General features: G+C 39.1%; 1 protein-coding gene across 1 annotated transcript; it reads left to right on the forward strand.

Annotated features, from left to right (window-relative positions):
• The first annotated feature begins 11,543 nt into the window (after positions 1 to 11,543).
• LOC124630749 (endocuticle structural glycoprotein ABD-5-like) lies at positions 11,544 to 15,135 on the forward strand. The gene is made up of 3 exons (XM_047164730.1): positions 11,544 to 11,691; positions 13,104 to 13,219; positions 14,465 to 15,135. The coding sequence occupies exons 1-3, from the start codon at positions 11,680 to 11,682 to the stop codon at positions 14,646 to 14,648; spliced, it is 312 nt and encodes a 103-aa protein (XP_047020686.1). The 5' UTR covers positions 11,544 to 11,679; the 3' UTR covers positions 14,649 to 15,135.
• The last annotated feature ends 2,497 nt before the right edge of the window (positions 15,136 to 17,632 follow it).

A 17,632-nucleotide genomic window follows, 5' to 3' on the forward strand; every position in this document is an offset into this window, starting at 1 on the left:
TGCTACCTAGTTCATAAAAAAGTCCTATATTACACAGCCCTGCAGTAAAACCTACCTAGTTAGAATACATAGCCTGACCTCGTGAGTACACAAACGTACTAACACAAACCATGCTTACTCGTCAATGGTTGAAAAAAATGTTATTTATGACTCCGATGCGGAATCAACGGTCAATTATATCGTAATAAACTTTTTTAAGGTCATTACTGTTTTGTTTTCGACGGAAAATTACTTTATTTTTCTTCAAAGAAAATATATTTAAATGAACTTTTGTATACATTGGTATTTTGAATACAAAGAAGACAGAATTAATTGATTCGATTTTTCTTATCTTGATTGGATGTTCGGTTCGATAAAAAGCATGTTGACATGCAAGTCCCTGTTGAATGTCAAACGAATACTAAATGCTAAAGCCAAAAACCTTGCATTTACAATATTATAATGATGGATTCCACTTTATTTTATACCATAAAGCATGGTACAACATAATATTATATTCATCGACATTTATGCTGTTCTGTAAACACAGTTTTTTGTATACCAAATATTTTTTTAAAAAATCTGGGCCTTTTAATTACACCTTGAATAATTTAGATTAAGAACGGTAACGGAGGGATTATGTATTTCAAGTTCGCTAAATAATTTAAAAACGTGAACTGTTTAAAAAAATATTTTTTTTACGTAAGCCTGTTCTTAGTTTGGTCACTTTGAGTACCACAAACAAGTAAGTTTCTATGAGAAAATATGAAAATCATTTAATGTACCTTTTATATTATATGTGACTGTTTCTGTACATGCATGGTACCATACCGGTTTTATTGCATGTCATACATAAAGACTTATGTTTGCTTATTAGCAGTTACATAACTGCGTACTTTTTTGCATCTCTATTTCTGTACCTAGCAATATTTTATTATTAGCAAGAAATAAATTGAATGACAAATTACATAATGTGTCTTCTTTTTACAATCATTTGTTCTAACTAAATTGAATTTAAATACATACATTTAAATGTATTTTTCTTAAATTGGAATTAAAAGCGTTTAAAATAAAAAACAAAGGATGTTTTCAAGAGAATCTTCATTCCGTAATGATTCACGGCGGTTGTTATTGTTCATTTGTTCACTCTTATTAATTTTTGTTATCCCAATTGCATTTCTAGAAATAAATATTGTCATCGCTTCTCGTCATACCTAAACCGCATCATTTCGCTGCAAACTGCACTCTTATACGCTGCATCTACATAACAGGTGAATTCCACGTAATAGGTATCTAAAACTTAATTATAGTTTAGGCTTATTGACCTATATCCATACACACGATATATAATGCAAGTAAAAAAAAAACATATTTAGAAAATGAACGGGGGTTTTATTATGTCCTATGTAGCTATCATCGATTTATTGAACCTTTATTATGTATATTGACCCAACATATATCGTCTCACTCTATTTCTCTATTGCCTTGGAGAAGTGACAAGGTATAGCGAGCAAGGGCACGGCTCCTATTACATAACAGTATATTATAAACAAACCTCTATATATCCTTGTTAAATACAGACTTTTTGCTTTAACATTATAATGCATTTTATGCAACATAAACAAATGCGATAATGATTTGAATAAAAACTTATGTTATTGATAAAATAGTCAAGGTTTCTATGACAGGTAATTTTTTACCGATTTTAAGATGTAAAATTATATGTTTTTAAGCTAAAATATCTTTAATGCTAAGTATACAAACGTTTATTGCGTTTAAATATTTTATATTCGTAACTCAATTTAGTCCTCAATTTTATTAGAATCTACTGAGCTTACCGGCCCTGGAGATGATTTTGCGATGACCTTAACAGACTCAACTTTGAACCAAAAAAATAATGTAATGATATTTAATTGATTTTTCTTCTTCTTTAATTTATTCAGGGTAGCCACAAGATAAACTAATTAACCACACATAAACACTTATGCTTCAATGTAGGTAATCATGATGTTGCGGATTAATGATGCGTAACATTTAAAACAGACTGCGTATCTTTCAGGGTTGCGTCTAATCGAGTCTAAAATGAGCTTACTTGTGTATATTTTATAGACTTTGATAGTGCAATGGATATTTTAAGGGAGCACTGATGCTGAACTTTGAATCCAAAAGTTTATTTTTATTTGGGGCTACTTTTCTTTTTAACCGACTGTAAAAATAAGAAGCTTCTTAATTGGGATATACTATTTTATAGTTATCGGCACCTTCACCTGCGCACCTTGGGTCCCTTTTGTGGTATGAAGTGAGGCGCGGGGGCGGGCTAAAGCGGTGATTTGCCCGCAGTGCATCGCGTCATAGCCGTCACTCGGGATTGGTTCTTTGCTAATAAATCACTTCTGCGCAGATGTAGGTCAGAGCTCAAGATTCGTGCCGATAACTATACCATATAGTAATGATTAAGAAATCTTATATCTGAATTTTTTTTTTTTTTTTTTTGTATTAAAGTTTACAGTAATAACCCAAAAACCAGCAGCCGTAATCAGTGCGTACCTTTATATTAGTCCCATGCATAGCTAAATAATCGAAATATCAACTGAAGTTTATTCGCCTTGGCATTACGATCGCACGTTCATTAGGACGAGAACGTAAACAGTTCATATTTTTGTTAGTGAACTTTATCCACAATAATTATATAACCTTGACTATGTCAAAAGCTCCAATGCATAAAAACACAATACCCAATTAAATAAAGATTAAACGCAATAGACAAACAATATGCTTGAATGGTCAAGCCTTCAAGGACCACGTTTAGTTTTTTTTCCAAAATTATTGGTTATTAATAAAATGCCATGATGAACTTTGTAATAATGTAGAGTTTTTATAGCTCATAGCGTTTTCTCATGTAATTATCCCTAACTGCCTAATAGACGGTCTTTGGAGAATCGTCATATAAACACTAAATTATTGTTATGTTTTATCTACTAACTAAACGATAAGGTTCCGGCTTCGGAAAACACTAAAATCAAGTTCTCGCCCTCCAATAATATTTGACCTAAATATTACTCCACTATATGATAATGGTAATACATGATAAGTATGTGTATATACAATATAGAAAAGATTGCAGATAACCACTGCATATTGATTAACATAAGAAGTCCCATATATGAATTACATTGTATGAAATTACATAACTAAAATTCGCTTATAAAGTTAAGGCCGCCGAGACTTCCACTTGATCGTAGAGAAATATTCATTTTCTGGTAAAACAGTTAACCTTAAAAGTAGTCACACCAAGTTAATGTTAGATTTAGTAAATATTCTGCAAGGACAGATGGACGATTAACTTGTTACGTAGTATAATGACACTATTGTAGTTTTACCAAACTACAGCTTAGTCCATCGTTTCTTCAAACGTGGGCATCGACGGATGAGAAATAAATCTAATTTATTTATAGAAAGGACACGCTGTCAAAAACTAGACAGTAATAAAGACATGATTGACTGCTTATTGTAATGTCCCCAAATTATCTAAAATAGGAATACCCTTAACAGAAATTAGGAAAAATACAAGGACCTTTTTTTTTTTTTTTTTTTCCCGACGTTAAAAATCATCAAATGACCCCTCCCGCTGTGGGTTAGCAGCGGTGAGGGAGTGTCAGACTCTTACTGACTAAAAACCGTCGTGTTCCGTCATAGGCCTTTTATGTACCAGGGCCGCTGTATCTCTTTCGAACAACCCGCAGCCCCGGCAAGCCTTGGCCCTGCTGGGCCCCGCTGGGGTTGCTGACATCTCTTTGAGGAGCGCGTGGAACAACGCGCGCCGTCGACACGGGTCTGTCGTCTAAGCAGACAGAGGGACGATGAGCCACCTGAACTCACCGCCCACAGACCCACGCCTACGGTGGCCGGGAGTCATCTCGCGACACCCGGCGCCCATGGTGTCTACCTGGTCCAGCGCGGCGGCCGGGATGAGAGGTGCGAACTCTCTGGCGTTCCGCCTCCTCCTTCTCGAGCATGACCGCTTCACAGAAGGAGGCGACGGCATCCCACTCCCTGTCGCCCCGGGCCATGGCCTGAACCAGGGCCGGACGCGAGAGGTCGCCGCCGCCCAAAGCCTCGACGAGGACCCGGCGGTGCCCCTCCCATGCGGGGCACACCTGGACTGTGTGGTCCACCGTGTCCTCGGGGCTGTCCGCACAATGGTGACACCCGGGCGCCTCCTCACGACCGATGCGGTGCAGGTACCTCCCGAAACAACCGTGTCCGGTGAGAACCTGCGTCATGCTGTACGTGAGGGCGCCGTGACTCCTCCCGAGCCACTCCTCAAAGAGGGGACTTACTGCCACGATGGTGGCGTGCCCTGCACTGGGTTGCGACAGTCGCTCCCTCCAGGCCACCATGAGATCGCGCCGGAGCTCCGCCCGCTGCGCGACAACTTGTCGCGGCAACGGGGTTTCCCCCCGGCGCTGAGCCTCCTCGCGCCAGTCGTAAAGGCGCAAGAAGACCCTCGCCTCCAGATCCCACGGTGGCAGTCCAGCAAGTAGGCCAGCTGCTTCGCGGGAGATCGTGCGGTACCCCCGGATTAGCCTAATGGCTATCACCCTTTGGGGGACGTTCAGGTAGTGTACAGCCCGCGGCCGTACCGAACGTGCCCATACCGGGGCCCCGTAAAGGGCCATGGACCGCATGACCCCCGCGTAGAGTTTACGGCAAGGGGCGTTTGGGCCTCCCAGGTTGGGCAGGAGCCGCTTGAATGCAGCACCTGCCTTCTCCAGTTTGGGGCCCAAACGTCGGAAATGCTCGACGAAGTTCCACCGGCCGTCGAGGACGAGTCCCAGGTATTTCATCGCCCTCTCGACGCCGATGGTAACCCCCCCCACCGTGACTTGGGAGCCTGAAGGTGGCATGTTCCGAAGCCCATGAAAGCACATGGCCTCGGATTTGTGCAAGGCCACTTCCAGGCCCAGCAGCTGGATCCTCTCGATTACTGTCGCAACCCCGCGCGTCATTATGTCGGCCGCCTCCTGGTGCGACCTCCCTTGTGCCAGAACCAGCGTGTCGTCAGCGTAGCAGACCACGCTGACGCCGCTAGGGAGGTCGGCGCGCAGCACCCAGTCGTAGCCGATGTTCCACAAGAGCGGCCCCAGAACCGACCCCTGCGGAACACCGCACGACATCTCTCGCCGGTTCCATTCCCCGTTGTGACCAGGATAGATGATGGACCTATCCGACAGATAGGCCTCGACCACGCGACGAAGGTAGGTCGGCACCCGGTGATACCGGAGTGCCTCCCTAATGCAACTCCAGGGAAGGGTGTTGAAGGCGTTGGCGATGTCAAGAGACACCGCCAAGACGACCCCCCCTCGGGACACAGCATCCCCCGTCGTGAGAGCTCTCACGCGCATGATGGCGTCCACCGTTGAGCGCCCCTTGCGGAAACCGAACTGGTGGTCCGCAAGGTCCGGCCCTATCCCCCCAAGGTGCGCGACGAGGCGGTGTGCGACAACTCGCTCAAAGAGCTTGCCCACCTCGTCGAGCAACACGATGGGCCGGTATGCGGACGGAGAGTCCGCAGGGCGCCCCGGCTTCCGTATGAGGACCAGTTTCCCCGTCTTCCAACGAAGTGGGAACTGGCCCCTCTCCAAGCATGCGCTGAGAAGCCTCCTAAGTCGAGGCCCGAGAGCCTCAAGGGCCAGGACCCAGGCCTTGCCAGGCAGGCCGTCAGGCCCTGGGGCGGTGTTTTTGGCTTTCAGCCTAGCCACCGCCACTCTCAGGTCCACCCCAGTCACCTCGGGGACATCGTCGTCGTTGGAAGTGTGGTCCGTACTTGACACCGCGGGTTGCAGAGACATGGGCGGGGGAGAGTGTTCCCTGCGCGAAGGGAACAGAGCGCTCACCACCTCCTCCACCAGCTGAGGCCGAAGACTCTGGGTCAGCGGGGGGGCCCATGGGCGGAGCTTGCCCCGCACCATTTTGTACGGGCGCCCCCACGGGTCCCTGTCCAGAGACCCCAGCAGCTCCGCATTGGCCACCTCCTTGGCCTGGATGATGGCCAATTGGAGGGCGGTCTTCGCAGCTCTGTATCCCTCGTACAGCTCTGCTTCCCTGACTTCTGCATCCGGAGGGCGGATGCGCAGCCTGCGGTGTATGGTATACAGGTGCCTTATCTTTCTCAGGTCCGCCCGTAGACTCCTGTTCTCCTCCAGGAGCGAGTTCAGGGCGGCCGTGAGGCGAGCCACTTCCTCTTGCAGCTTGGCCAGATCGCTCTATGGAGCCTGGCCGAAGCTTGCTTCGGCTGCCGCAATTATTGTGGCCGAGGCCGAGTCAATCGCCTTCCGCTTGCTGGTCCCGAGACGCTTTTGGGACACGCCCTTGAACGCGGCCGCCACCGTCTTGACGAAATTGGCCCTCCGCTTCTGGTCAGAGCCGACGGCCGCCGAGTCCTCCTCGGAGGAGCTCTGTTGAGCTGCTCCTCCCTTGTCTTTGGGCGCCTCAGCGACCCTCCCCTTCTCCGGCCTCCGGTCGGCCTTTTTGGCCGGGGCCCCGCGGCCGCAGGAGGAAGACCCCAAGTCGTCCTTCTTCCTCTTTAGGAAGGCATCGACTCGGTGGTCCTTCTTACTTTGAGGGACCCTAAGATCTCCCGCTGCTCCATCGCTGGACGCGGACTCGGAGTCCGAGTCCTCGTCCCACTCCCTTTCATCGTCTTTATTTTTATTTTTTTCAGAAACGGTTTCCATACAGTTCCCACGATTATGAGAGCAACTAAACGTCGACCCCGGCAGTGGCCTCATACCGGGGCAAGCCTACATACTGTTGGGGGCGGCTGGCCCCTACAGGGGGGAGCGCTAACGACCGTGTCCCCCACGGCCATTCATCCCCTCGCCGCGCTCCCAAAACTTGGGATTGGGTGGTTTTTTATCTAAGAGGTGTCGGGCGATTAAGCCAAGCCCTCGGCGGCGGCATTAGGCATGCCTCCGTCTGCTGTCCAGCCAACCCGGCTCAGCAAACCCGCCAAAAGGTTTGCTCTTCGTTGTACGAAGAGCAAACGAGCACCGCTTTAGTGCGCCTCCGCGGGTATGGCCGCATCCTTGCCATGTCCACAAGCGTCGACTGGTCAGGAGCGGCCCCTCCCTGGGTCCCTCTTTGTCTGGCCTCTCCCCTGAACCTTTCCGGCATGAGTATCTCTACCGGCAGATCTTCAAGATCATTGAGGCACGCAAGCCCCACCACGACGACAACGTGGGGACCCTCTCGGTGGGGAAATACAAGGACCTTAGAGTGCGAAAATTCATAACCTGTCAGGAGTTAAGATTATTATAAATAGTTGATGTAGCTCTTTGAGGACGACTAGAAACCGCCGGTTATATACTGACACTGTATTTATACTTTTTAAAATAAATTGCAGTTAATTTTATACCTTAATAAATTACAATATCGTGTACTACTAATACGGGTCGCAAAAAGCTTTGCCTCACCGAATCTATGAATACAAAGCAATTAACTAAAGAAGGTAATACAAAAGCTAAATGAATGGTTTCTAAAAAGTATTTAAAATGATTTGAAGGTTCTATACCCGTAATATCATGTTAAAAAAACCACACTTTTTTTTGTCGTCACTAATAATTTTATTTTATTTTAGTTGTTTGTGGTACATACTTGAAGCATTCTAGTTCCATTCCAAAGCCCGTAGGTAAATGAAGGGTGCATCCGATTGAACTACAAATGAACAGCTTTATCGAAAGTTTAGAATCTTGCTAGGTATGTATCCACTATTGTGAGTCACCGTTGTCATATTATATTTCATGTACTTATGGGTATTTAATTATTATCTAACAAGTATAATAGGTTTACAAAGCAAAATTATCAGGTTTTGTTTAAATAGTAGATATGACCTATTGCTATATTCCATTAAGTTGAGATGAGCAACCGGTTTGCAATTTGTTTTAGCCCCCAACATTACTTTAATATCACTTATTATTTGTGCCAGATATTTACAAATTAAATGACAATTACTTAACATAAGCACTCGTCGCTATAAATTAAGTATGTTAATACTTAAATAATTCAATATAGCATATTAATAAAGGACCTCAATTTTATGTCATGTGCTTGGTGATATCTATATAATACTAAAGAAATATAGTTATTTCATAAATAAAATGGACTATTAGTACTGTGTACATATTTGTACACGTTTTATCAGTGCCTACTTTTATTTGGTACAAACTCGTACACATTTATTGTGGGGACATCAATATTCTAAATGTCAATAGACGAGCACGGCCGCGATGGGTCAGGTCGTAGTATCATTTTGGCCCCGTTTAATACCTTGTTTAAAGTAAGTATCTAATTTATCTAATGGCATGTAAACGTAGTAAGTATAAAAATTTAAGCTAGTAGTAACATTGGCGATTATGCACCATCATAAAACATTTTTGATTTAAATATGACTTATTGTTATTTTATATTTTAGATGATCTCGTTTGGGCCAGAACAGCAGGTAGTAGTAGTGGTAATATGATCCTGTGGAAGAAGGATAAGTAAGTTTGTAACTTGGATATTAAATAAAACGGAGATAGTCGGTACCGTTCTATTACAGCCATAGCGTAACTTAAGACTGGAAAGGGTCACAGTGTCACTAGCATGATTGCACTTCGTTTCTGGCAGATGATTTTGTTAAGATCTGCTCACTTTCTATACCTACTAATAGGTGCCTTTCTATATCTACTATAGAAAAAATACTCCCCGTATTCAAGGAATATTTAGGCACATGTTGCCAATTTTAACAAAGTTCATAAATGCTTTGCTTATCTCTGTTAAAATACATTGAGTTAAACATAATTGACGAAGCTTTAACTTTACAGCATCATAGTGGAGGATCGTCTTGGCGCAGTATTTATTTCACATGCACATCCAAAAACTCACACATGATCTAGCTTAATGTTTAGTACTTTAATAAATGTCTACAAAATACTGATTTTAGGTCCAACAACAAGCTATTATTATAAAATATGTCATTACTGAGATTATTTGCGCATTTGTACCAAATACTCTTTCTACTTCTTAACTAAGCAATGTGCGAAAATCTCTATAATACCTTCGAGGCTGCCGGACGCTTCATCACAGTCGCTACCTACGAAGTTCATTACAAACTTATGATTATGACATATTAAAATTCAAGTATTTCTCGTCGAAAGTTCAAACAACAACGTTTGATGATTACTTCTGATTACCAAACAATCACGGCTTGTTTATTATACACAAAGATTGACCAACACTGTCTGAATCACACTATTCACACTCACACACACACTATTTGGCCCATGATCTTAGAATTACACTCATCATGACATAGCATAGATGCCAATAACAAAGATATTTTTGGTCGAATATAGTTTTCTTCACTATACTCTAAAAAAAAAGCTTTACAAACCCATAAAGTATAATGTACGTGTGTTAGATATATTGATGCTAATTAATTTATGCGCATACGTTAAAGAGCACATTTACCTACTGTGTGTCAAGAGTTCATCTAGTTATGCATGTTCCAAATAGAAGCCTCCTTTTTCTGAACTTTAACGGAGGTTTATTTTGAATATTTATAAAAATTCAATTCGGCCACAATCATAGGTCGTAAGAGAGCAACCATAGAAAGGGACGGAAAATTGTTTCCCGAATTTTTCAACTCACTAAAGAGAAGTACTTACCACTATTTCTTAATTCTACAGACTACGTTGTAGTTGCATAGGACACGGTTTCGATTTTTGGCTCCAAAGATGGGAAGATAATCTTAAGCTAATAAAGAAACAGAAGTATAATGACCAAACCACAGCGACTTTGTTCAATGAAAATAATGGATAGATCGTGATTTCTTTATAAAGATTAGACTTTTTGGTAATTTTCGTTTTATATACCGAGAGGGTAACACATCTTGAAGGCTATCTCATGAATAGGCTGGTTTTTAGTCACAAGTCACCTTGCTTTGCATATTTCTTTCAAGTTGGTCTTTTCAGAAGTCTATACCAATCAAATCAAGGATCAAAATGAATTATCACTATTGAAATAATAGTCACGATTATCATTTGTTTTTGTGTGGCATCAGTTATGTGTTTGTTGGGCAGTGTGTTTGATTTACAAAAACACTTCACTTCAGTGGGTTTTGTTAAAAAAAAAATCATACATTCCATTTTAGAATCGCCTAGAAATTAAAGTTTTTGCTTTATAATAATATCCTTAAACTTATTTTACAAAACCATGATAGAGTCTGACAACAATTTCTCACAGCTATAAATAGCCAATTAGTAAATATTATATTGTTTTATTAATGTTTAATGCATGCTGCACATATTGTAAACAAGAGTTATATAAGTCTTAGTGTTATTATTAGCAAGATTTTATAATGAAATGATTAATCATGAGCAATAAATAAAAACAAAGACTGAAATGCAATGTTTGTCATTCTTAAGTACTGAACTGAATATTTATAGGATTCTTACTTGAATTATTAACTTGAAAAATCACCAGTCTTACATTTCCTCTGATTTTGTTTATGAAGCCCCATTAATATTTATCAAAAGAAAAACAGCATTTTCATTGCAAAAAAAAATAATTAATAATTAAATTTCTATATTTTACAAAGGATACAATACTACTTTACTATATACATACAATATACACTAATACTACATTTCACAACCATTAGAACAGCAATACAGATACATATATATGCATACTCATAAAGTCAAATCTTAAAGATTTAATAATAATATTTTTTCTCAGTAAACCTAAGCCAGTCGGAGCTTCAGCAAACATATGACATAATGACAATACGAAGCTTAAACGAACCCATTGTGTTTTCACTCACGTACTATTTCTTAATATGTCTGTCATGATTTTTGTGACGGTTTTTATCATGTTCAATTACATTTTATAATGAAGTACTACTGCAATATATGGAACTACTTCTCATACTAAGAATGATTTGAAATTTTCCAAATTATAAGCGTAACCCAGTTTCAATTAGGTATGCCAAAATTAGACGCCGAAAGGCGTATTAATTTAATATATTGAATTACTTCTATATATGGTATATATTGACTGCACAGTCCAGTAAAAAACCCGATAAGACACAAAAGAGACAGACTGCATACCTATTTATTTCAAAAACTGTATGGAGCATATTCCGTTTCTGCATAATTATGGCAATACTATAATGATGCATAATTTATTTATTTCATTTAAATAAATATAAATGCTATTAATTTAAACATAAGATTAAAATAAACACGTCTTAAACAACGCACCACAATTGTTATCACATATCAGTGTATGTGTTGTATCCTCTCCCAAAATCTAATGCAAAACCTGCAACGCAATTTTGAGAAAAAACCAGCCTCACGCTATAACAATACTTTTTATTGAAAACTACATGAATGCACTTTTTAATTACTGTGAATAGATCAACCGCATCCCAAATCATATTATTGTTGAATGACCGATTTGCGGTTTCCACAAAAGTTCATAAAAAAGTGCTGAGATCTCTTGAAAACATAGAATGGAGTGAGGAGCGCGTCACCGCGACCCATCCTCACATGATGTCAGACTTCTGCAAGTGCTTGCAACTCGGGATATATATAAAATGAACGATCTTACACTAGTTACTCATTCGTTAGTTTGAACTCAAGACGAAAACTAAGCATCATGCTCAAATACGTGAGTCGAGATTTTTATTTATTTAAAACTTAAATATAATTACATTAAGCCTTTGATAATGATGTGCTTAAATATTTAAAGTTTTATAATTAGTTGCTGCAAGTGTGCCGTGTCTTTTGTGATATAGCTGTAAGGTGTAGTAATGGTCGTAAGATGCGCAAAAACAATGGGTGGAGGTGTCATACCGGAGTGACTTGATGAATCCTGACCCCAGGGTTACGTTGCAACAGCTGGTCTGTTATTATCGTGCCATCGCGTGCTGTAATGGTTTATTTAGCATTTCAATATCTGTTCATAATTGTGTATGATGTGGAATTCGAATCGAATTTATTAATTAAAATAATTTCATAATTTCTTCATACAAATAGATACAGAACTGGTACTCTAATATAAGCCACTTAGCATAATGCGTCTAGGTAGTTGGAAAGTTTAGTCCTTTGACTTGTTTCAGTTAACAATGGGTCGTCAGTTTAACTGTGAACGTTTACTGTCGCTGCCTAACAGTTAGCATTTAGTACTTGCCATTTCTATAAACGGAGGTACTTGAATATGTACTAGGGATTGTTTAAATAATAATAGCTCGTTTAAAATCTCTTTAAAATTGACGATGTTTTAAAATTGCATTTTGTCGCATCTGTCTTGAGTTTCGAGAACTCTTTTTTCCACGAATTTTGCGAACAAACATCAACGATTCTGAAGATAGGATTTCGAAAAAGCTACACCCACATAATTTATAACAATATTTAGCTAACCTTATTCTTTCAAAGAAATATCATATTAAAGCTCACTTAAAGCTGGACCAACAATGCAACACAAACGAACGCATCTCGACAAACACTTGAAGAATTGCTCAACCTTATCATGAAGCAAAATACTTGCAAACAGAGAAAACGTTCAGCAAATATTATGTTAAACGCGTAATATTTATACAATGCACCGGACGTTTCAATAAAGGCGTGAATGAAATTATGTCTTTAAAATGTTCTAGAAATGTGTGTGTAATATTGATGAAAGAAGCTGTAAACCACCATAACCTCAAAACACCGAACTTTTCTAGAATCGTTAAAAATAATCATATTTTTCAACCACCAAATAATTATCATGCAACGATGCTACTCATACTGAATTTTAACAAAGAAAGGACGAATAAGAAGATGAACTTGACACAATGTACACACATTCAGGCAACAAATCCAAAAACAATTTCCCATGAAAAACAGTTCGCATTGTAGATTTTTAGAAGCTTCTATTTATGTATGAACAAACTCAATGTATTCAACAAAGAAGACTCAGGATCCTTATCATCCTTTCATGTCCTCCCACTGCCAAATTACAGATCATTTCCAGCAAAAAAAGGTACGAAAAAAGACTTTATAACTTTTAACATTATAACATGTTTTATCTGCCCACAGGTAGCGTTGGTTTGCGTGCTAGTAGCGGTGTGCGCGGGCGCCCCTCAGCAGAACCCGCAAGACGTGCAGATCCTGCGCTTCGATAGCAACGTGGAGCCCGATGGCTACAGCTTCGCGTAAGTTGAACTTATCTGAGATAACTTTTACTTTACTTTCAGCTTGGTAATTAGCTTAATCTTGTCATCATAGTATGGGACATGTCTTAATCTACAATCACGAGGAAAATCACGATCACGGTCTCTATCTGAAACTTAGAAAAAATCACGACGGGTGAATTTTAGAAAGAGGAAAAAGTGAGATTCTGTTTACCGAAAGAAAGTTTCTTTATTTTGCTTCTCTAAGGCCTATTACAGCTATTTGGTTTACCAATTTTGATCTTAGCTATAAAGGCCTTAGAACTGCAAATTCTGTAGACAATAAGGTCAACAATTCAAAAGCCATACCTACATACCTAAAGCTTTATAGGCTACAAAGTTCGTTTCATCTTCAAGTATCTTCGGAACAATAGGCCCGATAGGTCCGGCGCGTGTCGCAAACAATGAGCGAGGTATGCGCATATGTGCACAGACCGCATGGTATTTAGCACACGAAGCAGATAATATCATATACATAGATAATTTCTAGTTTCCCATAAACCACATAGGTCAAATGGTCAGTAATATGCCTAAGTTAGCAACTTTGTTTGTGTACTAAAGTCTTGTTACGCATAATTGTAGCGAAGACCAATTTAGTATACGCTAAGACCATCCATAAAATATGGTTAACCTTTATTGAAATGGTGGCTAAAAGTTACTAAGTTCAAAGAATAAGATTATAATTAACAGTATTGACACTTGACTAAACACATCGTTTACCGTGACATTTAAAGTAATGTACTTTGTAAACATAATTACTTAATCAGATGGTAAATGTAACCGTTTTGTTGCGAAACGAGTCAGTTCAGAGTAGGTGATGACCCTTTGTGACGTAACTGACTAACATTATATGTACAACTCCCATTGTAAGCCTTAAAAATAATATACCAGCCTTTTTGAGTAAATATTTTTAAATATTACTTAAACCTTTACTTCTTTATTATGTAATTAGGTAAATAAAAGTTTAAGGAAAAACATTATTTAATTTTTAAAGAAAATTAATACAATAATTACAAGCGTTGAAGTCTTTTGTATGGAAAATCAGTATTTTTTCAATAAATGAGTATACCACAATGGACTTAAAAAAGATTTACATAATAATCTAAATTGAGTCCTAGAAACGCACCATTTTAATTATCCTTCTCATATATCCTTAAATATCCTCTCTCATTGACAAAGACATTCACAGACGTACGCACATATATAACAACTGCTTTTCTTCCACAGCTACGAAACCAGCGATGGTACCTCCAGGCAAGAAGAAGGCAAGTTGGACAACCCTCAATCCGAGAACGCGGCTCTGACCGTCACCGGACAGTATGCGTACGTCGCTCCCGATGGCAAGCATTACACCGTCACCTTCACCGCCGGACCCAACGGATTCCAGCCCAAGACCTCCCTAGGACAATAAGAAAACACCATGGAGAACTAAATGATTAGCGGAGATGTCGTAACGCAAAATCTTCTATGAAAGTAGCGCGTCAAAACTCCTCCCTTATACGCCTTTTTTGGAACCCGTCCCTAATTAACCAAATCAACAATCAATCAAGACCAATCTGTTGACAAACGCCTGGTTAGTAATTAATAACTGATCGTTTTGGTCACGCCTACAGAACGTTACTTGACCTACAAGAAGGCGCCTGACGTACCTGCCTTATGACATCTCCACTTTTTCCTTCCTCCGTGGCAAACACCGAACAACTTTGTAAATAGTTAATACTCCTGTAGAACTACTCACAAAACTAGAATGTATCATATCATCACAGTACAAGGGATCTCAAGTTAGCGATCCAATTCTAAATTCACGTGCCATAAGGACGTCTTTTTTATAATTTTGTATATTACTTTTGTATTTTAAAATTTTATTTGTCAATGAATAAAATACATTTTTATACATACCTGCTGCTTATATTTTTACTGAAAAAAAAAACTTATAGAATAACACTACTCACGAAAATATTTAAAAGGGAAAAATTCAGGATTCGATGTAGATCTGCAACAAATACACGAAATATCCTTATAGGAAGGGCAGTAAAATCTATTAACATGCTGCATTTTGCGGGTTCAATTCCCGCAAAGAGGAACCCGAATTGTTGCGGAGCTGGATGATGTATGCCACATGCATACGGGAAATCTTACTGAAGCATTTATTTTTAGTTAGGTAGAGATGTTTCTTGACCACTGCAAAATGTTATCAGTTTTACCTATACATATACATATGTGTAGAAGTCTCGTTTATGGTATGACATCATAATGGGGAAAACCGTATTTCTTATTCCGAGTTATTTATTTAAAGAAAAATCCAATAATACTGGTGGATCTCCGTATTAAAACTAGGATCTCATGAGTATTCAGTATTCTATATAATACCACGATTCCTAAGTTATACTATGGGATACATGCGCCGATCGTAATGTAATAACCGTAAGGTACATAAATAAGGGAAAAATCAAAACAATACTGAAAATATTGGAATTACTGCTGTGAAGTAGAGATAATGAGGGCCCGCTTGCCTTTTTCTTTCACCTAACATGTTCGGTTCCATGTACTTTCTAACTATGTAAGTCTTCCCTCGTGTGACTAGTTTGGTACAGACGTACAGCTCGTCTTAAAAGGTTTAAAAACATTTCGTTCCGCGAATATTAAAATATCATATAAATTAATACATAATATATGTATTCAAAATGTAAAAATTGTGACCCGACCATTTATTTAATTAGCGGCATTCCTATTGATAGTACCTACTTATAATTTTTATTGCAGCGATTAAATAACAAACATTGATTAGGAAGATTTTTTGATGATAATTAATGCTTAAAATAATATACAGCTAAGTAGTGGCAGAGTAATAAAATATAAAATAAAAAGGTTTTTGTCTATTCAAAGACGTTTAGTTATTGTTATTTGAGGACAGCGCACAAAGCTGTGTTTACCTCACAAGGACGACTGCTCGCAAAATCACGAATGTTTTAAAGAAATCTAACATTACACAAACAATTTGCGTAACATACATATATTTTTAAACTTGCTATTATTATCACTACAATTTTAGCCTCGACTTTACGCAAGTAGGTACTAAGCGTCTGCAGTTCTATGATTGCATTTTCTATGCAATTTGTTCAGCCGTATTTTTATATTTTTATCTGTTGCCTAAGATAGTTTCTTCACTACTTATTTGTCTTTGGGCCATGTAACTTAGGTATCCGAATTTTGTCATCAAAACTATGCTTTGAATTTGAAAATCGAAAACACTATGGTTTTATAAACATTTTGTGTATTAAATTGGCAAAAAGAAGGCGATACCTGTATGTGATGAAGTGGTCATGGAAATGAAAAAGAAGAATATGAATGTTAGTATTAAAAATACGAAAGAGGGCAAAATATTGGGAACAGGACAAAGTTTTTGTAGGCGATGTTCGTTCAAAGCTCCTATAGTTACAAATACAATATGAGGAAAAAATATGAAGGTCCAAATTCCAGGTCACACAGGAATTGGTTATTACCAACAGCCTACGTTTTCTTTACAATGCACACATAAGGTTTATGTAAGTCAAGTCGTAAAGTACGGACATAAAGCGGCGGCCGTTTGATTGGGTTTCTAATTGACAGTTATATGACTGTTATCAACATGCCTGCAAGTCATTGCGTTGAATAGTATTAAAACAAAAGTTATTGAATAACTACGTGCTTATTTGTTTTTCATTAGCCAGTTTTTGACATGCACATATTTCAGTAGCTGTTTCCTGTGGTTCCACTCGCGACCCGTCGCGCGTTCGACGTAGAAATCTCTTTCTGTACCCCGGACAAAATATAACCTACGTTAGGGGGAAAGTCTGGCATGTCACTTTTTAAAAAATAGGTTCAGTAGTTTCAGAGCCTTTTGGGTACACACAAACAAAACATTTTTCCTCTTTCAGTCTTATTCATGTCCACTACAGGACTTCTGTATATCCATTTAGAGATAGACGCAATAGTTTTAGGCATAGAAATTTCACACAGCTAGTATTCTATGTATGTTTCGTAAATGTATCTAAATGCCAACGCACACAAGACGCACGGTCGCGAAGGTTCTCGCATCCGTTTAGGTGCATTTTAGTGTTATAGGATGTATAGGTGCACCTAAAAGATGCACACCAGTATGCTACATAACAGTGCCTACAGTCCTTCACTTGTTATGACAAATGTAGCCAATTGTGAAATGTACTTGGCCACTATAGTCAGTAGATAAATGAGGGATAAGTAAGTAATGTGTAGATCTAAAAAAAATATGATGATGTATTCATACTATGAAATCATTAAACAATTATAAAGATAATTATTAGATAATATTATTTCGTTTATAAAATGGAGCATCAATAGAAACATTATAAAATAAAATTATGTGGTTACAAACTC

The sequence above is a fragment of the Helicoverpa zea genome, chromosome 5 (genome assembly GCF_022581195.2).
Source record: "Helicoverpa zea isolate HzStark_Cry1AcR chromosome 5, ilHelZeax1.1, whole genome shotgun sequence".
NCBI classification, from domain to species: domain Eukaryota; kingdom Metazoa; phylum Arthropoda; class Insecta; order Lepidoptera; family Noctuidae; genus Helicoverpa; species Helicoverpa zea.